Genomic DNA, 26,650 nt, shown 5'->3' with positions numbered 1-26,650 from the left:
GGCCAGCTGATGTGAAGAGCTGACTCATTGGAAAAGACCCTGATGCTGGGAAAGATTGAGGGCAGTAGAAGGGGACAACAGAGGATGAGATGGCTGGATGGCATCACCGACTCAATGGACATGAGTTTGTGTAAACTCCGGGAGTTGGTGATGGACAGGGAGGCCTGGCGTGCTGTGGTTCATGGGGTCGCAAAGAATTGGACACCAGTGAGAGACTAAACTGAACTGAACTGAAGCAAAAAAAGTCTAAAGGCCATTGATCTTGATTTTTCTATATTTGAAACCACTGAAGTTGCTCTTTTGTCTCTGGATGTCCAAAGTTATGTTATACATGAGGACTAAGAGGCCACAAATTATACTTCTGAACACAACCATATGGATCAGCTACGCAACCATTAGTTTTGCATTACCTAGGTTTTACTTAGAAAAACGGTCTTTTAAGTTCACAAGAATGGATGCTAGGTAAACAGGTAAATTTAGATGCTTGTAAGGTAGTTCCACCATATGACAGAAAAATTCACAGGGCAACTGTAATCCATGTAGGAAGGCGAGCCAGGTCAAGAGGTAGAATGTTTCCTACCCAAATTGGCCACAGGTCAACCTTCTTGGATCCATCTTGGGATTCACATGTAGATTTAAAGCAAAAAGTGTAAGTTCAAAGGTATGAGAGCTCATCAAACCCACCTAGGAGGGTCCCAGGATGGACCCTAGGGTAGCTGCTTGCTGCTCTACATGGGATGACAAGAGAAACTACCCAAATGAGAATTGAAAACGAAAATGAACAGAAAACTAATTTCCCCCTTTCGAATAAGAAAATGTTAACTACATTGATTCTTTTTGTTGTTTTTTGTTGTTTTAGTCACTAAGTCATGTCCAACTCTTTTGTGAACCCAAGAACTGTATGAAGCCTGCCAGTTTCCTCCTTGCTTGGCATTTCCCAGGCAAGAACACTGGAGTGGGCTGCCATTGCCTTCTCCAGGGTATCTTCCTGACCCAGGCATGGAACCTGTACTGCAGGTGGATTCTTCACCGCTGAGCCACCAGGGAAACCCTACATTGATTCTTTGTTGATTCTAAATGGAAATTGACAATCACTTCTCATTTGGTTGAAACTTTGTCCCTATTATTTCTGATTATATCCTTTACCATAAGAAATCCTAGACTCCCAGATCACCCTTCATCTTCCACCCACTAAATCACTCAGGGCTCTTCACATCACCTATTTTGAACCCCTTTACCACACTCCCCAATTTCTGAGACTCTTTCCACTATGTCCTCTGGAATTCACAGTTCATCTTCAGCGAAAACCTTTGTATCTTCTATCTCTTCTCTATTTCTTCACCTTCTTGTTCTAAAGCACACCTGGCTTACCCTCTGTGGATGCTGTTGTCCCTGCAACCTTCCCAGAACCCTTGGAAGACTTGGAGGTGGGAGAGAGAGCCTCTTTACTCTTCATTGCTTCTCTCAGGCTATTCTCCTCATCTCCTATCTAATTCCTCCCCCTAAAGTATTTGTTTCTTAAACTCATGACCTCTGATGAGAGGACATATCACTCATATCACTCTCCTCATTGTGGTAGTCCCCTACTCACTCATAGATCACTCTGAATTATTTCTCAAGGACTTTAACTTTTGGCTACTGGCATCCTATCCAGGGGGCTTCCCAGGTGGCGCTAGTGGTAAAGAACCAGCCTGCTAATGCAGGAAGATATAAGAAATGCAGGTTTGATCCCTGGGTAGGGAAGATCCCCTGGAGGAGTGCACAGCAACCCACTCCAGTATTCCTGGAGAATCTCATGGACAGAGGAGCCTGGCAGGCTGCAGTCCATAGGTTGCACAGAGTCAGACATGACTGAAGAGGTTTAGCACACATGTCCTGTCCAGTATCTCCCTTGTCCTAAATCTTGCTGTTTTTAATATGTATACATATAATCCTCATGATACTCCCTCTTTGACTCACTTCCAATGACACTGTATCCTAGACTCTTTAGTCATTCATTGGCATTGTCAAATTCAATTCATCACTTCTCCATAATCTTTATTGCATGCATCCCACTCAAACTGCCACATTGTTATGGTCATTCTGCAGACTTGAGATAGATTCCTCCACCTGTATTTGGTTTGGGATGTCAAGACTGATGATGCTACATATGTATTAACTTTTTCAGAGTATGAAAGATTTTATTACACATGTAGAGAAGTTTTCTGAGGAGAGCAGGCCAGTCTCCAAGCTGGTCTGAATATGACTTGAGGGAGCAGAGAGAGGAGACTTTCTTAGGGTTTATGGTGTTTGGGATGGGTGTGTGGGGGCAGGGTCAAGCGTCCCTTGCATGGACAGGCTCTTGTATACTTTGAACTTCCCATGGGCACCAAAGGAGTGAGCAGCTGGGCTTTCTGATCAACTTTCCCAGATGTGGGACACAGGGAGCAAAGAAGTGGTGGGGCTTGAAAGCTGTCATCAAATATCAAAAATGGAGCCAGACCCTTTATGTTACACCTATATTTTCAGATCATTCCCTCTTGTTGTTGGACTCCTACAGTCCCTCAACCCTGAAAGGACCTGCAATTCACTGATCCAACCACATTTTTTCTGGCCTTAGTCTCTCCATATCTACTATTCCCTCATCTTAAAACTCCATGGTGAATCATACTCCTTTACATCTTTGAGTTCCTTGTGCCTCTGTTCTTGCTCTTATTTCCTTGGTAAAAGCTAATTTTGTAGAATTCTAAGCTTACTTTGAGCCTGCATCCTGGCTCAGTCAATTACTGCTGGAGGAAGAAAGGACAAACACACTGACTTATCCCACTTAAATTTATGACCATGAACTCAGTTCAGTTCAGTTGATCAGTCATGTCTGACCCTTTGCGACCCCATGAACCGCAGCATGCCAGGCCTCCCTGTCCATCACCAACTCTTGGAGTCCACCCAAACTCATGTCCATCGAGTTGGTGATGCCATCCAGCCATCTCATCCCCTGTCGGCCCCTTCTCCTCCTGCCCCCAATCCCTCCCAGCATCAGGGTCTCTTCCAATGAGTCAACTCTTCACATGAGGTGGCCAAAGTATTGGAGTTTCAGCTTTAGCATCAGTCCTTCCAATGAACACCCAGGACCGATCTCCTCTAGGATGGACCGGTTGGATCTCCTTGCAGTCCAGGAGACTCTCAAGAGTCTTCCCCAACACCACAGTTCAAAAGCATCAATTCTTTGGCATTCAGCTTTCTTCACAGTCCAACTCTCACATCCATACATAACTAACTCAAGTGGGCCCTTAATGACACTCAGCAAGCCTATGATATATTTGCTTTCCTAGTATCTTCATCTTTCCATTCTCCTGGATGAATATTTCACATCTTCGCTTCTCTCCTCATCACCTTCTCTTCCCTGATGACTTTATGTCATATGTCTATGAAAAAAACAATCAGAAGAGAACTTCCACAGATTCTCACCACCGCTCCTATGACCTTCCCTCCAGTTTTCATAGATGAACAGTCTGTACTCCTGTCTATAGATAATCCTTTCATTCTTGTGCTAGATCATAAACTTTTCCCCTTTCAAAGGCACCACTCTAGCAATTCTCTCTTCTTGCTCCTTCATAAAAATTTCCTCCTCTTCTAGATCATTCTCATCGAAACAAATATTTCAATTTTTTGGCCAACCTACTTTTGACTCCACTTCCACCACCAGTTAACTGTGGTGGTAGGCTCCCCACCATCATTTTTGGGCTCCCTTCTGCAGGAGTACTGCTAAACAGAATTGCCTATAATATTAGTTGGAGAGGGCAATGGCACCTCACTCCAGTACTCTTGCCTGGAAAATCCCATAGACGGAGGAGCCTGGTAGGCTGCAGTCCATGGCGTCGCTAAGAGTCGGACACGACTGAGCGACTTCACTTTCACTTTTCACGTTCATGCATTGGAGAAGGAAATGGCAACCCACTCCAGTATTCTTGCCTGGAGAATCCCAGGGACGGGGGAGCCTGGTGAGCTGCCGTCTATGGGGTCGCACAGAGTCGGACAAGACTGAAGCGACTTAGCAGCAGCAGCAGCATAATATTAGTATCTCCAATTTTTCTCCTTCAATTTTCTCTTAAACCCATTCAAGTTCTTTTTCCCGTTTCCCATAGCCTCCATGGTACTAAATCCAGTGGTTATTTCTCAGTCCTCACTTCCTCACTCACCTCCTTGATAATATTCACTTGACTTCCAGGCACCTCACTCTCAGCTCACCAACTTCACTGGCTTTTCCTTTTCAGTCTCCTTTGCTGGCTCATCCACTCTCCTGCCTTGAAGTTACAAGGTTTCATCTTTGGTTCTCTTCTATTTATATTCACTTCCTTGTGACTTTAAATATCATTTAATATCTCTACTTTTTGACAAATCTAAGTTTCTGATGACTTTTAGATCATACTACTGAGCTGGCAAAAACTCCTATAACCTGGGCTGTAGTCCTCAGTAAGGTCACAGAATAAGACATAACTTTCATCTTAAAAAAAAAAAAAGCTGATATCTTTTATGCTGCATATGGTAGCTTGGACCACCCTTCTTAACACTGCACTCCCATGTACAGCTGCCTACTTAAGATCTCCACTTGAATTTCCAATAGATATCTTGAATGTAAAAAAGTCCAGTACTTGAATTCCTTATCTTTCTTCCCTAACCAACTCTACCTGTAGTCTTTCTCATCTTCACCCGTTTGTTTTCCTTTTTTTTTTTAACATACCCCCTATCTGCTTTATTATCCTATTTGATTTTCTTATGTATTACTTATTGCCTGCTGCCCCTACTTCCAGAATGTAATATCCACAAGGGCTGAGGGTTTTGTATTTTGCTCAGGTATATAACCCAATCAACTAGAACAATGTCCAGGGGCTCAATTAATATTTGTTTATTGAATGAACGAAAGAACTAATTAAACTAGTACTTATCATACTCAGGAATTACTGAAATCTTTTAACCCAAGCTGAAAGATCAATGAAAAACGGGTTTATTTGCAGCAATAAAATACCACACAGGTTTTAAGCCTGTTTGTGCTTGGGTTGGGCGAGGGGCAGGCAAGAATGCAATTCTTCAGAAACGGAAAGCACTGGAACAAAGCTTAAGTAAAAACCACAGTGAGAGTCAAGTTTTGCTCCTACGGAAACTTCTTGTCAGAGGAAGAGGCTCGAGTTCTAAGTGGCAACCTATGGGATAAAAAGAAGCAAAAATGTATCTTCTTACAAGTCACTAGGATCAACAGCTGTTCTCCCGCTAGGATGGCTGTTTTTTCCCTTATTTGGACTTCACCGTCAAAAGAAAGACACCACACCCTGTGTTATGCAGCCTTAACTGAGTAAGTGTGCCACGTCCCGGGCCTCCTGACTTCAGAACTGTATTTAATTTAGTAATGTTTGTCTTTTTCTCTTTTGACTCAAGGTTCGTGGGTAGGGCCAGGAAAACTCTAAAGCTGTTTTAAAGCAATTCAAACCAGAAAGGTCAGACTTTAAAAAGTACTCAGGAAAAACAAGTTTAAGGCTGTAAGAGTTTAAGGCTGGATGTGGGGGCAGGTTATATTCAGTAGAGGAGAGCCCCGTCTGCGTTGGCTCAGTGGACGCGCCAGTCTGTTGCTCCCGCTGCCGCACGGGCCACGGCACGCGAGGGAGGAAAAAGCCGGTCCTCAGGGAAGGAGCCCCAAGCTTCCCTTGAATTTCCACGCAACCCGCCCAGACACGTCCGGGCTGAAGGAGCAGAGTCCAAACGGAGCGTCAGACATGCCGGGCGGGGTGGCGAGAAGCGCGGCCAGGGGAGTGGGTAGCCGGGAGCAGCCACTTAGGTCGGCTCGTTCGGAGAGCTGGGCTCCCCGGCCCTCCCCTCCAGGCGCCGAACACGCTACACCCCGGCTTCCGCGGCGCCCCCTCCTTCCTCCGCACGCCTCCCCTTTAAGCGCGAGGCGCAGTTGGATTTGTGTCGGCCGAGCGAGGCGCGACTCCCCTTTATGGCGGAGCCGGCAGCGGCGGCTCTGACAGCCGCGGTAGACGGGCGAGCAGAGCAGAAGGCCGGGCCTCGGGCCGCCGGCCGCCGTCGCCGCAGAGGGGCCGGGGGGAGCGCGGCGCGCGCCGCGACGGGGGCGGAGGAGTGGGCGGGCCCGGCCGGACTGGGGGCGGGGAGGCGGGGAAAGGCGGGGAGCCGGGTCGCCGGCGCTCGGGTCCGCCTCTGACTGCGGCGCGGTGGGGCGATGTGTGATTACCATGGCGAGGAGTCTCTGTCCGGGGGCCTGGCTAAGGAAGCCCTGTTACCTCCAGGTAGGCCGGCGGCGAGCCCGCCGCGCGCCCGCTCTCTGCGCGGGACTTGCCCGCCTTCCTCCTCCCTCCCTGGGTCGGCGCCCGCCCGAACCCCGCTGCCCCCTGCCGTCCGGCACCTGGCGGCGCGCCCTCCCTCGCTGACCGGGCGCCGCAGCCTCCACCGCGGCGCTGTCCCGCCGCCCCCCAGCGTCCCGACCGGTCCGGGCTCGTCCTCGGCGCCTCGCATCCCGAGAGCCCCGGGACGTGACCCGGGTGCGGCCCCACGCCCCTCGCGTTTGGGGCTCCACAGTCTGGGCTCGGGACGTGCCGCGGTCTTCTCCCTGGTCCATTGCTCTGCTCCCCCCTCCCTGGTGGGCCCCGCAGGGAGGCTGTTCTCGGCTCAGTCCGGAGTCCTCAGTAGGTGGTAGGAAAGGTGGTGTGTCATTCCTCCATATTTTAGAAAATTATGACAAATTGTCACATCAGTGTTTTCTTCAAATCCTGGTGAAGCGGCATGTGCCTCGGGCTGAACCACTTGGTTCGATCTCCATCACACCCGTGATTTAAACGGGAGCAAGGGCTCAAGCGAGGCTGGTGGATGTTTGCGTTTTAAAAGGAAGGGACAATGTCTTGTGCGGATCACGAATACGCCAACAATGCAAATGTAATTCTGTTATGTCATGTATACTATTCGCGTGTTAATTTTTCATAATTTCCCGTTCCACCCTCTATTCCTCTGCCAGTCTGTGTCTTCGAACCCTACTACAGCTTTCATGTACTGTTAGTCACCAGGGGGACCTAGTAGACACCATGAGTAGCTGAGCGCAAATCCATCACCCAAGTGGGAAAACAACTACAAATCAGTTCTTCACGTGGGTCAGCAGTTGTGTCTGCATTCAGAGAACAGTATTCCTTTACCCCTTACATTAAAATGCTTAAGAGTATCGATAGATTATTTGGGGATGGGAATTCATTAGGTGGTGCTTTTATCAATTATTTTAAAAGTTGAGAAGAAACCATCATGGGGCAAGTAAATCTTTCATTTTTGTTTGGAAATTGCGTGTGTGAATCACTACCATGCAATGAGTGATGTACTTCAAGTTGGAACCTTGACTGACAGCTCATGAAATGAAGAATATAGGAGTAAAACTGATCGTTCTGAGCCTTTGTAGCAACTCCACCAGTAGTAATTGTGCCACGAGTAACAGTAGAGCAACCCAGTGTAGAATTCAATCCAGGCCAGATACCTCTTTGTAACCCTTTATGTGAAGAGGAAAAAAAGAGAAAAAAGGAAAACAAACCACTTTCCAGACTCTATTCTCAAAATTAGTTTGAGATGTTTAAAATCTTTTTTCTTAACTAAAACTGTCTAGCTTTTTTTTTTTTAGATTTTGCGGCACACTTTTAGACTTTGATTCATTTGGTTCTCAACCTTCTCCACACATGTGGTTGTGACATTTTTTTTGGCACCATAGCATAAGAACTTTCAGATTGACTGAGTTAAGGTTAGTTTTACAAATAGTTAGGCTTCTGTTAATGGCAAACATTTAGTAATTCTGCCTTCCAGAATGTGTGCATCATTATCCATTACCAAACTAAGGTAAACTCAGGTCTTCAGCATTTCAAAAGGATTTGGGGCATAGTTATATATTAGTAGGCTTTTTCTATATAAAATAATGATTAAATAGAAAACTTTGTTGATTATAGTATTATATTTGTGATAAATTTTAGAACTTGGGAACCTGGAGTACTGGTGTTTTAAACATTGTCTTGGTATTAGTATTTATTATTTGTTAGTATTTAGGAATTTTCTTGTTAGTTGTCTTCACCATACCTTTTCAGTTTAACCCGCTGAATAAAAAGGCCTTCACATTACTCAGTGTCATGCCTTCTTCTGTTCTCTATTGCTTAAATGCTTCACCTTCTGTTTTTAATACTACTTCTACCGTTTGGGGCTTCCCTGGTGGCTCAGATGGTAAAGAATGCCTGCAGTGTGGGAAACCTGGGTTTGATCCCTGAATTGGGAAGATTCCCTGGAGAAGGGAATGGCTACCCACTCCAGTATTCTTGCTTAGAGAATTCTATGGGCAGAGGAGCCTGGCTAGGTCTCACTTTCATTTTTTTATTTCCACTAGGTGCTTCAGCTGTAAATTGTTTTGGATGAAGTCAAAGAAAAATATTTTCATCTAAGACTATTGTAGAGCTATCTATTCAGTTTCTCAGTCACTGAAAGTTGAATTAACATATAAAATACTCCTTTCATTTTTTATCTTGATGATCTTTTAAGTTTTATTTTATTTATCTTTGTTGTTTTTTGGCAGTGCCATGTGGCTTGCAGGATCTTAGTTCCCTGACCGGGCTTTGAGGATTGTTAGCATGGAGTCTTAAACACTGGACAGCCAGGGAAGCCCCTGATTTTCTTTAAAATCATGTTCCTTTGGGAACAGCGTGACGCATGAGGACAGAGCTGAGTTTTATTCATTTGTACCTCTGGTTCATTATGACCTTGAAAAAATTTCGTAACTTTCTCGTTCCATAGTTTCCTTATCATAAGTAGAAATTGTAGTTCTTAGCTGTGTAATCATGTGAATGTAGTAAGGATAAGTTCAGTTTCAGTTCAGTCGCTCAGTCATGTCCGACTCTTTGTGACTCCGTGAATTGCAGCATACCAGGCCTTCCTGTCCATCACCAACCCCCGGAGTTCACTCAAACTCATGTCCATCGAGTTGGTGATGCCATCCAGCCATCTCATCCTCTGTTGGCCCCTTCTCCTCCTGCCCCCAATCCCTCCCAGCATCAGGGTCTTTTCCAATGAGTCAGCTCTTTGCATGAGGTGGCCAAAGTATTGGAGTTTCAGCTTTGGTATCAGTCCTTCCAATAAACCCAGGACTGATCTCCCCTAGAATGGACTGGTTGGATCTCCTTGTAGTCCAAGGGACTCTCGAGAGTCTTCTCCAACACTACAGTTCAAAAGGATCAATTCTTCGGCACTCAGCTTTCTTCACAGTCCAACTCTCACATCCATGCATGACCACTGGAAAAACTATAGCCTTGACTAGATGGACCTTTGTTGGCAAAGTAATGTCTCTGCTTTTTAATATGCTGTCTAGGTTGATCATAACTTTCCTTCCAAGGAGTAAGTGTCTTTTAATTTCATGGCTGCAATCACCATCTTCAGTGATTTTTAGAACCCCCCAAAATAAAAGTCTGTCACCGTTTCCATTGTTTCCCCATCTATTTGGCATGAAGTGATGGGACTGGATGCCATGAGCTTAGTTTTCTGAATATTGAGTTTAACCCAACTTTTTCACTCTCCTGTTTCACTTTCATCAAGAGGCTCTTTAGTTTTTCTTTGCTTTCTGCCATAAGGGTGGTGTCATCTGCGTATCTGAGGTTAATGATATTTCTCCTGGCAATCTTGATTCCAGCTTGTGCTTCATCCAGCCTGGCATTTCATGTGATGTATTCTGCATATAAGTTAAATAAGCAGGGTGACAATATACAGCCTTGACGGACTCCTTTTCCTATTTGGAACCAGTCTGTTGTTCCATGTCCAGTTCTAACTGTTGCTTCTTGACCTGCATACAGATTTCTCAGGAGGCAGGTAAGATGGTCTGATATTCCCATCTCTTAGTTTTCCACAGTTTGTTGTGATCCGCACAGTCAAAGGCTTTGGCATAGTCAATAAAGCAGAAGTAGATGTTTTTCTGGAACTCAGCTAGATGAAGTTAAATCTATTTTCTGGCATCTTAACTGCATTTTTAATAGAAAAGCATGTGAACTTAAATGATAAATTTACATGTAGGTAAATATGTTCAATTCCTTCAACCAAAGGTCCCTGACTTTCTATCATCCCCTTTTATTTGTTGAGTCTTTATTGATCTAGGGACATGATATGACTTAATTTTACTGACTTCATCATTTATTTAGTAAATATTTGTCTATGCCTTTCACATGCCAGAAACTCTGTGAGGGGGTTGGGATTCTACAGAATTCTAAACAAACACCCTTGTGATCCTCATGGAGCTTAAAGTCTAGTCAAGGAGACAAACATTAATCAAATAACCTTAGAAATAAAAGTGCTATGAAGAAAAAGTGAAGGGACAAAAGAGTGCCTGAGAGGAAGAGAACAGTTTCTCTCTTTTATAAAAGTATTTTACTATAGAAATTTTTATACATACATAAAGCAGAAAAGAATAATGTACTCTCAGGTACCTATTACTTGCCCTCTACAATTATCAGTATTTTGTTTCATGTCCCTTCCCCTGTGTCCTTTTTCCAACTAAAATATTTTGAAGCAGATCCCATGTATCACATAATTTCATTTAAATGCCTCAGTATGAATTTCTAACAGATAATGATATTTTTGACATAATCATAATACCATTATCATGCCTTAACGAAATTAACAGCAGTTTCTTACTTTCTCTCATTCTCCTACATATGCATTATTCTGAGAGAATGACTAGATTTGATTTGCTATGGGATGGATTTACTGTGATATGAGAGGGTCTCTTGGTAAAAACAAAACGAAAAACTCTCCCCTTACCAGCTGATTCCTGCCAGAAGTTCTTTGAAGGAAAACTTAATTCTCATTTCAGGTTTTGGGAGAAAGTCTTAGAAAATGTCTGGTGTAAGTAACATTTTCATGTAAATGTAATATTTTAGTTTAAAGTAAAGCTGTAATTAGTCAACAGATATATAAAAGATTTTGTTTTGTTTGGAGATAGGGTTAGGGGTGAAGAGCACTGAAGGAATGAAATTTCAAAGATGGGGGAAGAGGTGAAGGGCCCAGCCAGAAGAGAGGAAGGTTTCAGAGACCAGCTGTGTATGCTTGCAGTTTTGCTGTTCTGTCTTAAAGTGGGTGGAGTCCAAAAGTAGTTCTGTTCTGAGGTGTTCAGGCCTTAGGACTTGCAAGTTTCCCTTCCTACTGCAGTTTACAGGAAAAAAATGAAAGCAATTACCTAAAAAGGAGCTTCATTCTCAGTATTTTCTTTAATCCAAATGTCACTGTGATAATTGATAATGTTTCTAGAAACTGTAGAATGTTTCTAGGAACAGTGGACTTCACTGGTGGCTCAAATGGTAGAGTCCACCTGCAAAGCAGGAGACGCGGGTTCAACGCCTGGGTTGGGAAGATCCTCTGGAGTAGGAGATGGCAACCGACTCCAGTATTCTTGCCTGGAGAATCCCATGGACAGAGGAGCCTACAGTCCATGGGGTTGCAGAGTCGGACATGACTGAGCAACTAACACTTTCTAGAAACTGTAGTAGTATGCAATTAATGAAAAGTTTTCAGCTATAATATGGCTTAAATAGGCATTTATAGACTAATGTGGGGACCTAATTACTTTTTACAGTTTTGTTTATGTAGCAAAGGAGATTCTTCTGCTTGTGAAGAGAAAAACTGATAATGGTATATATACATGTAGTAGAATATTGTTCAACAATAAAGAGAAATGAAGAATTGATAAATGCTATAACATGGATGAACCTTGAAACCATTAATATATGAAAGAAGCCATTCATAAAAGATCACATATTCTGGGGTTTCATTTATATGAAGTAGCCAGCAAAGGCAAATCTATAAAGACAGAAGATAGATTAGTTCTTGCATAGGACTGGGAGGGTTGTGGGGAAATGGGTATGAGGTTTCTTTTGGGATAAAGGAAATATTCTAAAATTGATGCTGTGCACAACTCTGTGCATATACTAAGATCCACTGAATTGTATACTTTAAATGAATACATTGTATGGTATGTGAATTACATCTCAATAAAGCTGTAAAAAAAGAAATCTAGTTTATCCCGTTGACGCAGTCCTTCTCACTGCTTCTTGTCATAAATTCCACCCATGCCAGCTTTTTGGTGTAGAGAGTACTTTGTCCAGAGGACCGGTGCAGGCACACTGTTTGCCTGTGTGGCCTCTCTGTGAACCAAGAGGGCTTGTGATCTGCTTGAAGTAGATACAGCCCAGCAGCATTTACCTGAGCAAACAACGGCTCAGGGCAAGGCGACATTCTCAGAGCACATTAACTTTAAGTTCTATCCTTCCTGGCTATTTTGTTGAAATCTTACCTGGGAATTAGTATTTTCCTGGACTAGCTATATGTTGTGGCACATTGAACAGAGTAGAATCCTGCCTCTGAGAACAGGATCTGTAGGTGTGTTCCTGTTTGGACCATTTTTAGGCAGTGTTTTTCTTCCGCACACCATTGTGATGGTACTCTTTGGGGCCTGTGTGGTGACCCAAGTTGACACCTGTGTTTGTCTCTTTTTAGCAGCGCGTTTTCAACAAATTAGGATCCACTTTGTTTAGAGTTTGCTCATAGCCTGAGTGGGACTGATAACACAACAGCCCTATAATTCATTGGTTTTACTTTATAATACCTTTCTTCTTCTCACTGTCATTAAGTCCTGGAAGAATGAAAGTTAAGACAATTTAAGCTAATTCTCTATACTTAGATTAGACACATTTTCCATTCCAGTCATTCTGCCTACGTGCCCTGTTACATATAAAAGCCTGCTGGAATGCTAATGGCATTTGAAGTCTGAGATACTTGGGTACTTCTGAGGGTTTTTCAAGTCTTTTAAATTGCGAAAGTTTTAAATTTCTTAAGGTAGCCTCTTAAAAATAACTAACAGTTTCATGTGTTCAGTAGGGCTGTTATGAATGGATGGATAAATGGCATGTTCTAATGAGGTTGTCAGCACTGTAACAGTTCTGACACCTACCTGGCTCTTTGATTTACATTGGTACTAGTCTTCAAACGTGACTGCTATAGATGGTTTGGTTCTTTTTTACTTCGTGTGTATATTTTTGCAGGATTTAGTGTCTTGTAGGGTTACTGATATGGTTTAGTTGATAATAGTGACAATGTTGACAAATACTGTAGTAAGAATAATATGGCTTCTTGTTCATTTTCAACTCCCTGGATTATTTTAAATCTAAGGGTAATAAAAGCAAGTATTGTTTCCTATTCTCCAAAGGGAGAAGGGCTGTAGGTGGTGTGGTTCATCAGCTCTTTTATACCTGCTGTACGAGGTTAAACTTTTGCCTTCGCCTGAAACTGAATCTCCATAACTCTAATTAGCTTTCTGAAACTAGTGAATATACAGGGAGCATATGCATCCCATGATGTCTTAATATCAAGCACAGATTTATAATGCAGCCTTTTGATACTATTATTAGTCACTATAATAAACTTAAAGAAATGGTGAATTCTCAGGCAGATTTCATACTTACACACTTTGAGGCTATAGCATGCAGTAAAAGGGTTTCTTCATTGTTATCTTCCCAGTACCTCAGCTTTTCATCTTAATGTTATGTATTCTTTATAGTTTTCTTTTTTTACAGTTTTCATTTTAATGTTTTCATTCCTTAAATTTGCTTTGAAAAATAATACTGTACTATTCTGTTAAATACCATCTTTTGACACTGATTGGAAAGATAAATGTCTCACATTTTTAACATATTTAGTTTAGACATTTAAATATTTTGTGAATAATTTTTCTTTAAAACCCTTTAATCTACAATGCATATGGCTTTAGAAAAACCAGAATACTGCAAAATGAACATGTTTAAAAGACCCAAAATATTAGTCAATGAATATTTCTTTAGAAATAGTAGGGGATTTTTTTGATGATTATTTAATGAAATTAAATAATATCTGTTTTAGGAGTGATCATGGTGTTGTGGATTTTTTTTTCTTTTGTTTTTTTATTGTGGTCAAAAACACACAGCATGAAGTTTACCATCTCAACCATTTTTAAGATTATAGTACAGTACTGTTAACACATGCACATTTTCCGGCGACAAATCTGTAGAACTTGCAATCTTGTAAAACTGAAACTCTGTACCTATTGAATAAGAGCTCCCTTTTTTTCCCCTCCACACCATCCTGGTAACCACACTCTACTTTCTTTTTCTATGTGTTTGACTTCTTTAGATAACTTGTGTAAGTAGAATCATGCAGTAATTTTTTTGTGTATGTGACCGGCTTATTTTACTTGAATATCCTCAAGATTTATTCATCTGGTAGTGTATGATAGGATATCTTGGTTTTCAAAGGTTGAATAATATTCCACTGTATGTGTATACCACCTTTTTTATCCACTCCTCAGCTGATGGACATTTGGGTTACTTCCGCTTCTTGGCTGTTGTGAATAATGCCACATTCACATGGAGCATGGGAGTGCTAATATAATATCTCTTTGAGATATTCTTTTGGTTATTTTATATATTTATCCAGAAGTGGGATTGCCACGTCACTGGGTACCTCTGATTTTAAATTTTTGAGGAACGTCTGTACTATTTTGTGTAGTGGCTATATCATTTTATATTCCCATCAACAATGCACAAGGACTCCAATTTTTCCACATCCTTGTCAGCATTTGTTATTTTGTTTTTTGTTTGTTTGCTTACTGGGCCAGCCATCCTAACGGGTTTGAAGTAATGTCTCATTGTGGTTTGGATTTGCATTTCCCTGATTAATGATGTTGAGAATCTTTTCATGTACTTCTTAACCATTTGCCTGTCTTGTTTAAAAAGGTTTCTTCTTTTTTTTAAAAGGCTTTATTTAATTTAATTAAGTTATTTGGCTGCATCAGATTTAATAGTTTTGGCATGCAAGATCTTGGTTGCAGTGCACAGACTCTAGTTGAGGCAAGCAGGCTCAGTAGTTACGGTGCTTGGGTTTAGTTGCCCCATAGCATGTGGTATCTTAGTTCCCCAACTAGGGGTGGAACCTTCATCTCCTGCATTGCAAGGCGGATTCTTAATCACTGTACCACCAGGGAAGTCCTGAAAAAGTTTCTTTTTGATTTATTGTTTCAGAATGATGTTTATTCATCAGGGTTATGTTAATGTAAGCAGTACTACCCTTCCTTTCCTAAGAAGGAGAAGGAGAAAGAGGGAGTGGTGTTTAAATGTTTAGAGAGAGTGAGAAAGCAAACAATTATTGGACACTGTTAGCAATTGATTAGTAGAGGCATAGGTATAAGGGTATTCTTTGCACTTTTCTCCTAAATTTTCTGAAGATTTAAGCATTTCCAAAATAAAAGGTTACATTTCCAAAATAAAAAGAGAGATGAGTTTGATCTCTGGGTCAGGAAGATCCCTTGGAGTAGGTAATTGCAACCCATTCCAGTATTCTTGCCTGGAAAATTCCATGGACAGAGGAGCCTGGTGGGCTACAGGACATAGGGTCTCAAAGAGTCAGACATGACTGAGCACTAACACACACACACACAAAATAAAAGCTTGGGAGAAAATAAATTAGACTGGACTTCATAATAATTGTGTCTGACTAGAAATGAATGAACTCTATCTAAAGTTACATTAAGGGTTAAGAAAATGAGATTTGATAGAGCATGTTTGAAGTCAGTTGATTGAAGAAAGCATGTTAGTTTTCCAGTGGTCCAGTAACAAATTGCCACATATTTAGCATCTTAAAACAACACACATTTATTAGTACTTGCATCTCACACTTCTGAAGGTTAGATGCCACAGCACGGTGTGACCCAGCTGGTTCTCTGCTCCAGGCTGAAAATCAAGCCCTCACTAGGGCTTCCCTGGTACCTCAGATGGTAAAGAATTTGCTTGCCATACAGGAGACCTGGGTTTGATCCCTGGGGGGTTGGGGGTGGGGGGAAGATCCCCTGGAGAAGGGAATGGTAATCCACTCCAGTATTCCTGCCTGGAGAATTCCATGGACAGAGGAGCCTGGCCAGGTACATTACAGTCCATGGGGTCAGACACGACTAAAGGACTAACACACACACACACAGAGTTGAGTTTCTTTCTGGAGCTCTGAGAATGAATTGACTTCTAGGCTCTTACAGATTGTTTTCAGAATTCAGTTCCATGCTGTGGTAGGACTGAGGCCTCCATTTCCTTGCTGGCTGTTGGCTGGGGGTTGTTCTCGGTTTCTAGAGGCTGCCTACATTAATCAGCTCATGGCTTCTTTTCTCCATCTTGAAAACCAGCAACGGTGGGTGGAGGCCTTTGTGTGTTTTCAATCTCTCTGACTTCCTCTTCTGCCTCAGCCTTTTTCTGGCTTTCTCTGCCTCATATCTCTGACTGCTGCCTTTAAGGGTTCATATGATTACATTGGGTTCACCTGGAAAATTCAAGATACTATCTCTACTTTTAAGTCTCTTTACAGCAGTATCTAAATTAGTGCTGATTAAATAATCAGGGGGTGGAAACCGTGGGAGACTTAGAATTCTAACATAGAAAATTCAACTGAAAATTCTGACAGTTAAAAAAAAATTAATCATTTCCTAAAGTATTTTGTTTTCCTTCCATTACTATTAGGTTTTAAGATGTTGCCATAAGAAATTTTATGAGTTACCATTGTATTTATCATTCCAGCAATTACTATGAGAGGAATCTTGGATACTTATTAAAGGAAGGAAAGTAAAAATAGCTACTGAAAAACCACATGAGGCAATACTTATTTTTACAATAGATACTATTCTTAAATCTTTTGTAGCCTTGTACAAACTAAAAAGTGGAAAAATATCACTTTATGAACTCTAAGAAAAGGTTCTTTAAAATGTAACCTAATACATTACCATATGTAGAATAGATAGCTAATAGAAAGTGGCTATATAACACTGGGAGCTCAATGCAATATTCTGTGACAGCCTAGAGGGGTGGGTGAGGTGGGGAGAGGTACAAGGGGGAGGGGACATATGTATACTTATGGTTGATTCACGTTGTTGCATAGCAGAGGCCAGTACAATATTGTAAAGCAATTATCCTCCAATTAAAAATAAAATTTAAAAAATGTAACCTATGTCTTTCTATTTATTACCTAACAGTTGTTCTTTACTCCTTAAAGAAAAAAATGCTTGTTTTGTTATGTCAGCTTATAAGATTTTCAGTCACATCTGATCCTGTATAACTAAATTCATACCCAGTGAAGGCAGAGCCTACTTATTACTCCAGTCTTGTCCTTTATCCTGAGCATATAGTACTCAGGATGTGCAAAATGATACAGTGCAGTACACATATTGGAAAACATTCTGTAATCACTCAGATATTGAACTGCAATAGCTCACACCAAGCACACACTGCTCTTTCACATTCTTACTGTTCACTCTGACTACCACCTCCATCGCATCATCTTCACCATTGTCGTTATAACTGAGGCTGTTGCCACCCCCCCTTCTTCCAATCTGCCAACCTCCTCTGGCTTCCCTCCTTTCCCAGTTCAGTCAGGATCAGGTGTTCCGTCATGCCAGCCGCTGCTCTTTGCCCACTCACTACCTCTTTGCTTCTCTTACTTTCCTTTCTTCTTGTCCTGATACTCTCCCTTTCCTTTCAGTCTCATCTTTTCTTTAGCCTCTCTTGTCCTCAGGACTCCAACCTTCTCTGCTTCTCACTTTGTAGCCGCCTTGTGTCTCTTTACGTGGCTTCCATGACAACCCAAATGCTAATGGGTCTCAACCCATTAGTATTTAGTATTAGTATTAGTGTATCATCAGCCCAAATGTCCCCACCTCAAACTTCAGATTTGCATCCCACTGCTTATTTGATATCTACCTCTAGTTAGCACTTCATGTTCAACATGTCCAAAGCTAAAGCCCTGGCCCCAAATTGCTTCTTTACTCATTTCAGTTAGTGATACTCTCCAGTTACTCAAGAGATAAATATACTCACGTCCTTCTAGACTCTCCATCTCCTTATCCTCATGTTTAATCCCTCAACAGTTCCACTAGTGAATCTCCTAAATAGCTTTTGATTGTATCATCTTTCTTTTTTTAAATATACAGTCTTATCAACTGTAGTCACTATGTTTTACCTTAGATCCTCAGACTTTATTCATTGTGCAGTTGTAAGGTTTTTACTGGCCTTTTACTGATCTCTTTCTATTTTCCCCACCTCTCAGCCTCTGGTAGCCGTTTTTCTACTCTCTGTTTCTATGAATTTGACTTAAAAAAATTTATTTTAGATTCTAAATATAAATGATACTATGCAGTATTTATCTTTCTGTCTGGCTTACTTCATTTAGAATAATGCCCTCAGGGTTCATCTGTTTTGTTGCAAAATGGCAGTATTTCTTTCTCATGGCTGAATAATTTTCCAGTGTGTATGTGTATGTTTGCATGTTTGCCACGTTTTCTTATCTGTTTATCCTCCAGTGAACACTTGGACACTGAGGTTATTTCCATGTCATGGCTATTATGAGTAACGCTGCACTGAACACAGGAGTGCAGCTATCTCTTTGAGATCCTATTTTCATTTCCTTTGGCTATATACCCAGAAGTAGGAATGCTGCTAGTTCTGTTTTTTAGTTTTTTGCGGAACCTCCATATTTTCCATAGTGATTAAACCAGTTTACATTCCCACCAACAGTGCACAAGGGTTCCTTTTTCTCTACATCCTCACAAACATAGTTGTCTCTTGTCTGATGATAGCCATTCCAACGGGTATGAAGTGATAGTTCTTTGTGATTTTGATTTGCATTTCTCTGATGATAGTGATGGTACCTTTGCATGTATCTGTTGGCCATTTGTTTCCTGTTGGTACCCTGATTCTCTCCTTTTGTCTCATTCAGTTCAGTTCAGTTTAGTCGCTCAGTCTTGTCTGACTCTTTGCAACCCCATGAATCGCAGCATTAGGCCCACTATAGTAGCCTCCAGAAGGGCCTTCCTGCCACCTTTACCCCTATTGGATCCACCCCCTACTTTCCTTCCAGATCAGTCTTCTCCAAAATGCCAATCTGATCTAATCCTCCTCCTACCAGTGAAGTCCTTCTGTGATTGACTTCAGTGGACCATTACCTTCAGTGGCTTCCCTGATAACTCAGTTGGTAAAGAATCCACCTGCAATGCAGGAGACCCCAGTTCAATTCCTGGGTCGGGAAGATCCCCTGGAGAAGGGATAGGCTACCCACTCCAGTATTCTGGACTAGAGAATTCCATGGACTGTATAGTCCATGGGGTTGCAAAGAGTCAGACACTACCGAGCGACTTTCACTTTCAGTGAACTAAGCAGAGCTCTGAGCCCTTTTTTGCTGGTCCCTTCCTGGCTTGCCATTTCATTCTGGCCGCAACCATCTCGTGAACTGTTTACGCTAGCAATCCTGAAAACCTTCCCGTTTCCCAACACACCTTGCTCTCCTCCACGTGTCACCTGTCTACCCCACCATTTCCTCCTCTTTGCCCTAGAATGCCCTTCCCCCATTTCCCTGCATCCCTCTTTACCGGGTTTAGTCTCAGTTTTCTACTTGTCCTTTAGGTTTCAACTCAGAGAGGAAGTGACCTTTCAGAAATTTCTCCCTAAACCTCACATGGCAACCTTTTTTGTGCCCCACAATGTGAGTACCTGATATCTGGCACACACTTCTCTTACAGAAGTTATGATATTGACTTGTCATCAGTGGCTTTTATTTCTTTCTTCTGAACCCCAGACTGTGATCTCCCTGACAGCTGATGGAGATGTCAGTTTCCTCTCTTCTATCTTTTGTGCCTAGCCCAAAGCAGATGTTCAGTAAATGTTTGTTGAATGACTGAATCCACACAAATATGTATAAGTATTGGAGAGCTTATGATGTAAGTCATATTTCCTCTTCCACTTCTTACCCCCAGCTCTACTCTCAGAAGGTAGCCTCTTTGAATCACTTATCTTTTCGGATTTCCTGGTGACTACACTTCTAACTTCTAGAGCAGTGTGTCTAAAGGGAACTGCACACACCCCACACCTGGGAGGTACTTATAATGCTGAATTTGTGTCCTGGAAGAAATTACTTGAAATTGTGTTTATTCTTATATGCTTTTTGTATCTTAAAATATTTTTGACAGAATAGCTGATGATTTCCTGTTTTTGGTTTATTATTATAATAAGCATTTCCCCCCAGTAAAAGCTAATTCAAAATTATTCTTCAGTTCAGTTCAGTCGCTCAGTCATGTCCGACTCTGTGACCCTGTGGACTGCAGCACGCCAGGCCTCCCTGTCTGTCACCAGCTCCTGGAGTTTATACAAACTCATGTCCATCGAGTCGGTAATGCCATTCAACAATCTCATTCTCTGTCGTCCCCTTCCCTTCCCCACTTAAATCTTTCTCAGCATTAGGGTCTTTTCAAATGAGTTAGTTCTTTGCATCAGGTGGCCAAAGTATTGGAGTTTCAGCTTCAGCATCAGTCCTTCCAATGAATATTCAGGACTGATTTCTTTTAGGATGGACTGGTTGGATCTACTTGCAGTCCAAGGGACTCCAAGAGTCTTCTCCAACACCACAGTTCAAAAGCATCAATTCTTCAGTGCTCAGTTTTGCTTATAGTCCAGCTCTCACATCTATACCTGACTACTGGAAAAACCATAGCTTTGACTAGATGAACCTTTGTTGGCAAAGTAATGTCTCTGCTTTTTAGTATGCTGTCTAGGTTGGTCATAACTTGTCTTCCAGGGAGTAAGCATCTCTTAATTTCATGGCTGCAGTAACCATCTACAGTGATTTTGGAACCCAAGAAAAGGTCTGTCACTGTTTCCACTGTTTCCCCTCTATTTGCCGTGAAGTGATAGGACCAGATGTCATGATCTTAGTTTCTTCAATGTTGAGTTTTAACCCAACTTTTTCACTCTCCTCTTTCACTTTCATCAAGAGGCTCTTTAGTTCTTCTTCACTTTCTGCCATAAGGGTGGTGTTATCTGCATATCTGAGGTTATTGATATTCCTCCCAGCTATCTTGAGTCCAGCTTGTGTTTCATCCAACCCTGTGTTTCTCATGATGTACTCTGCATATAAATTAAATAAGCAGGGTGACAATATACAGCCTTGATGTACTCCTTTCTGATTTGGAACCAGTTTGTTGTTCCATGTCCAGTTCTAACTATTGATTTCTCAAGAGGCAGGTCAGGTGGTCTGGTATTCCTGTTTAAGAATTTTCTGCAGTTTGTTGCGATCCACACAGTCAAAGTCTTTGGCGTAGTCAATAAAGCAGAGTAGCTATTTTTCTGGAACTCTCTTGCTTTTTCAGTGATCCAACGGATGTTGGCAATTTGAATCTGGTTTCTCTGCCTTTTCTGAATCCAGCTTGAACATCTGTAAGTTCACGCTTCACATACTGTTGAAACCTGACTTGGAGAATTTTGAGCATTACTTTACTAGCGTGTGAGATGAGCATTCTTTGGCATTGTCTTTCTTAGGGATTAGAATGAAAATTGACCTTTTCCAGTCCTGTGGCCACTGCTGAGTTTTCCAAATTTGCTGGCATATTGAGTACAGCACTTTCACAGCATCATCTTTTAGAAGTTGAAATAGGTCAACTGGAATTCCATCACCTCCACCAGCTTTGTTTGTAGTGATGCTTCCTAAGGCCCACTTGACTTCGCATTCCAGGATGTCTGGCTCTAGGTGAGTGCTCATAGCATCGTGATTATCTGGTGGTGAAGATCTTTTTTGTATAGTTCTTCTGTGTTCTTGCCACCTCTTCTTCATATCTTCTGCTTCTGTTAGTCCATACCATTTCTGTCCTTGATCGAGCCCATCTTTGCATGAAATGTTCCCTTGGTATCTCTAATGTTCTTGAAGAGATCTGTAGTCTTTCCCATTCTATTGTTTTCCTCTACTTTGCACTGATCACTGTGGAAGGCTTTCTTATCTCTCCTCTTCTTATCTCTTATTGTAAGTTAAAATATACATGTCATAGATTAATATGACCATGATTTTTATAGAATATAAATAAGTATACAAATGTTAGGGATTTTTTTCCCTAATACATTTTCCTGAGAGCATTCTACAATAAAAAAAAGTTTGGGGGCTGCTTTTTACCTCTGTTTCTTGCCTTATTTAGATAATATCTATTGACTTTCTACTTTTAAGAAGGGCTATTTAGCTTTCTTACACTACAGTTCTCATTCTCTGCCAGCATTTGATTTTTAATTTTGCTTCTTCTGTTGCTTAATTTAGTAACTTCAGATAATGACAGCTCTTCCTCATTTCATCCACTTTTGACAGTCTGTCTACTCTCCCCCTTTTTAAGATGGGGATTAGAACCTGTTTCATTTTTCATGTGTTTTTCTCAATTTCTGTCAGCAACACTTTTACATTGTCAAAAGTTGATAACTTATATTTTGTCCTATGACAGTAACCAAATCTCCAAATAAGTTGAATCTAAAAGATGAAAACTATAAGTAGTATTATATTCAGTTGGCAAAAAGCTTCGTTCGGGTTTTTCCGGACATATTTCAGAAAACCTAAATGATTATTATGATTTGTTAATTCTTCCATAAAGAAAAATTCTCCCTATATATATGGCTGAGTCTCTTCACTGTTCACCCGAAAGGATCACAACATTGTTAATCGGATATACTCCAATACAAAATGTTTTCAGTGTTAAAAAAAAACTAAATTGAAAAATTTTTTTATAAATCTCCCTTACAAAGCTGAGATCCTTTGACTACAACATGAAGTTCCTTCCCCTTATCAGGAAAGTGGGTAGAATTAACAGACTGGGACAGATGCCTCTTGTTATTGAGCAGAGTTTTGCAAGGATTTTCCCCTTTCCACAAGCTAAGCCATATTTCTGCCAGTAGGGAAGAGAATGTGTGATATTTACACTTTTCCTGTGAAAAGTTTCTTCTTCTTAGAAATCATGCTTGCTTACCTTTTAATATTCTTACTAAAGAATAATGACTTAAAGCCTAGCCTTTGGAATCTGTAGTGAAATAACAGAGTTATGATTGGAGATGACTGTGAGTCACAGTGTCTGCCCTAAGCAGTCAATATACTGTCATTTTTGAAATGGGTACCTGGTTATGCTCAGCTCTAGGGAGCAGACATCAATTCTGTTATCTGCCCCTCAAATCCAAGTGAACTGAGCTAGTTTTGGAGTTCTAGACCATTTGAATAATGAAAACAATTTTCATCTTCAGGGAGAGCACTGTAGGTAGGAACTGAAAGTGAAAGTCACTCAGTAGTGTCCGACTCTTTGTGACCCCGCAGACTGTAGTCCATGGAACTCTCCAGGCCAGAATGGTAGAGTGGGTAGCCTTTGCTTTTTCCAGGGGATCTTCCCAACCCAGGGATCGAACCTAGGTACATTGCCGGCAGATTCTTTACCAGCTGAGCCACAAGGGAAGCCCTTGATAGCAGGGAGGAACTGGCTATCATTTTATGCCACAGTTATAGAAAATAGGAGGAGAGTAAAGCACTTTTGGCCAGTCTTTCTCATAGCCTCCTGAAATTTATGTCTTGAGACCAACCATATCAAAGTGAATTCTTGCCTAAGATGAAGGGCCTCTCTATTTTTAGTACTCCCTAAAATATCAGTCTATATTTAGTACAGAGCCAATTTGTGTGCCAGGATTACATTTTCTTCTCTCCAGGGCCAGGGTCATGACCCCCTTGTCTCTCAAGACTGTAAGATCAATAATGACTACATATTTTCTCATATTCCAATTTCTTATAATTAGGGTACATATAAGCATGCTTCTTATTTGAAATGTAGCTTTTTTTGTGGCATTTGTCTTTTCTTTCTTGCTTTTTAGTTTTCAAGAAGTTTCTAATTGCCCTTTTTTTTTTGGCCCAATATGTCTTTGCTATAGCCTCACTTTTCCCATATTCTGTTATTTTTCAATTGTTTGGAATCCCGTTTATGACCAAATGACTCTCTAGGCTGCTGCACAGCTGTCTTCCAAGGGCTTGCCTCCATTCTTCTATGTTGTAATCACGGTTCTTAGGGTCCTAGTCTTCCACTGTGCTGATTTATGCCATAATTTTACTGAGGTATATCCTGAGATAAGTTCTTTAGAAAGGATGTGTGGGAAGTAAACTTTTTGAGTCATGTCTAAAACTGTCTTTGTTATACCTTTGTTTGTAATTAGGTTGGGTGTAGAATTCTGGGCTGAAAATAAGTTTCTTTGAAACTGTGAAGACATAGTTCTATTGTCTGCTGACATCCTCTGTTGCTGACTAGAAGCCGGTTTGGTTATCAATCTTCTGTGGGTGACCTGTTTTTCCTGTTCAGGGTCTCCTTTTTATATTTGTTTTGGAATTTCATGAGGAAATGTGTAAATGTGGGTCTTTTACTGGTTGGTTATATTGAGCACTCACTGAGCCCTTTCAGGCTTAAGACTTGTGTCTTCTCTTTTGAGGAATTCTATTCTAAATTCTATTTAATAGCTTCTCCCTTCTTTTTTTTCTGTTCTCTCTTTTGAGGGGATGTTTAGTTAGTCAAATGTTGTACCTCTTGGATTGGCTCTTTGTATCTCTCACAGTTTTCTCTATTATTTCCATCTTTTTATCCATGTACTCCTATTCTGAGTTTCTCAATTTTATTTTCCAGCTCATCTGTTGATTTTTTTCTTCTAATCACTCCTTAAATTCTGTCTTTTTGATTTAAAAGACTTCTGTGAGGCTCTTTGTTCCTTTTCTCTGTGTGTGGTTTTCTATTCCTAGTTTATATTCCATGCAGTATCCTTTTGATTATATTGGCTTGGCCAAAAAAATTTTGTCCAGGTTTTCCACACATACAGAGTAACTTGAATGAACTTTCTGGCCAACCCAATAGTAGATGTTTTGTTTTGTTTAATAGATTTTATTTTTGTAAGTTCCTTAATTGTTCCCCTCAGGATTCCTTTTTCTAAATGTTTTTCTTAACTCTTCTTTTTTGTGCTGCTGGACTTCCCCATGTGCCTTGGTTGTCTACTCATATTGTAGAAAGCAGGACTGAGACACTGGTGTGGATTTCCTCTGCTATTTTAGAAGCTGGTCTCTTTTCCTCCAGACCTTTCACCTGACTGGATGGCTGGCTGTGCCCTCTGTGTAGGTGGGATGCGTTGGCTGGCCTGCTTGCTCTGGGGTGAGCCTGTGCTCAGGCCCTGGGGGCTCCATTTCGGAGGAGTCCTCTACCTGGGGTGGACTGGACTACCACCAGAGGCCTTGGCTTTCCCCGGGTTGTTTGTTCCTTCAGGTATCTGGGTTTTCAGCTGAGGGTTAATGCCAGGCTGCCTGTGATCTGTGCGGGCGTGGGAGAAGCAGATAGCGGTGCCAGCTAGTGCAGTTCTAGATACAGACCTTCAATTATTCCCGCTGTCTTCAGCCCTACTTCTCTCTCCTGCCTTCTCTCAGACCTCTGGCCCAGAGCCCGGAGCCATCAGTTGTTCCAGGCCAGATTGGCTCTCTTGATTCCTTCTAGCATTCCATAAGCATTTTGCCTTCCAGCTCCTTTAGGTTGCCTTGTGGGGTATTTTGGGCTGTGGCTTTCTTTGCCTCTCTCATCCATCAGAACAATTCAACCTGCTTTTTTAATTCTAGAAATTAGTTATATGTTTCATCCACTGGTGAACCCCCTATATCTCCTTTCTTTTGATATTAGAGTTTCATTGTTTCTTTTGCCTGCCTTCTTTAAGTGTGATTTTGCAAGCTATAAGTAGTAAACATAAATCCTCAGTATCTTGAGATCTTGACAATCTCAAGAGTGTCAGGACATCTTGAACTGAAATTCCCGATGTGAATTTTATCTATCATCTGGATATTTACCTACGTTGTTCATCTTCATGAATGAGGTGTCTAAGGATTGCATAGTCCATAAATTATTTCAATAAAATAAGGCAAGAGAATTTTTTCTGGAAAATCTTGTATAATAGTTTATTTTAGTAAAAAAAGAAAAAACTACATTGGAATCTTAAAATTAGCATCAGTATTGTGCCTCATTTCTACAGATTAAAGTCAATAAGGAGATTACCTGCTATGTGTTAGGTAAGCACTGGGTTTGTAGCAGTGACTGTGATAACTGTGTGCTGTCATAGAATCTGCATGTTGTTTGGGGGACGGGTACTGATGGATAAATAATAAGTGAAATTAAAAAACAACCACACAATGAAAACATCAGGTGCTTTGTGCTTAGTTGCTCAGTTGTGTCGGACTCTCTGCGACCCCATGGACTGTAGCCTGCCAGGCTCCTTTGTCCATGGGGATTCTCCAAACAAGAATCCTGGAGTGGGTTGTCATGCCCTCCTCCAGGTATGGCAATAGTTAACTATGTGCAAATGCAAATAATTAAACTAAGTTAGGGATAAGGAGTGTTAGGACATTTGTGTTGGCTGACTGGCTAGAAAACCTGAGATCTAGCTAACAAGCAGGAGCCAGCCAGGCAAGAATAGGAAATTTTGCATTACCTTCAGAGACATACCCTTTCCTTAGTCAGAGCTATCTACCCCTCTTTTGGTTTTGGTCATCCTCTGTCCCGTAAAAAGGTTTTTATATTAATGTAATAAATTGCCTGAACATTTCATCAGCTCTTAAATAGCACTTTGGTGGAATAGAAAGACTCATAAGATAATTTATTCCCCTAGGGCAGAGAAGGGATAAACAAGCCTTTTTAGTCTGTGATAGTGGATTGGTTTGGTGAATATAAAGGCCTTAATTATTATGCTTTAAG

The 26,650-nt window shown here is 41.3% G+C and overlaps 1 protein-coding gene across 2 annotated transcripts in view; it reads left to right on the top strand.

The window, feature by feature from the left end:
* The first annotated feature begins 5,085 nt into the window (after positions 1-5,085).
* DIPK1A (divergent protein kinase domain 1A) overlaps positions 5,086-26,650 on the top strand; it is a 132,025-nt gene continuing 110,460 nt past the window's right edge. The window contains exon 1 of one of the 2 annotated variants that reach the window (XM_069598078.1): positions 5,086-5,329. Coding sequence is in view for 1 of the 2 variants with exons in the window: in XM_069598069.1 (XP_069454170.1) it covers positions 6,225-6,278 (54 nt within the window). In the remaining variant the exon portion in view is untranslated. Of the gene's footprint in view, positions 5,330-5,955; positions 6,279-26,650 lie in introns of those variants that run through there. The other variant, XM_069598069.1, reaches the window with a different exon arrangement.

Source organism: Ovis canadensis, chromosome 1 (genome assembly GCF_042477335.2).
Source record: "Ovis canadensis isolate MfBH-ARS-UI-01 breed Bighorn chromosome 1, ARS-UI_OviCan_v2, whole genome shotgun sequence".
Lineage (NCBI taxonomy): Eukaryota > Metazoa > Chordata > Mammalia > Artiodactyla > Bovidae > Ovis > Ovis canadensis.
This window is presented reverse-complemented; position numbering and strand designations above follow the sequence as displayed.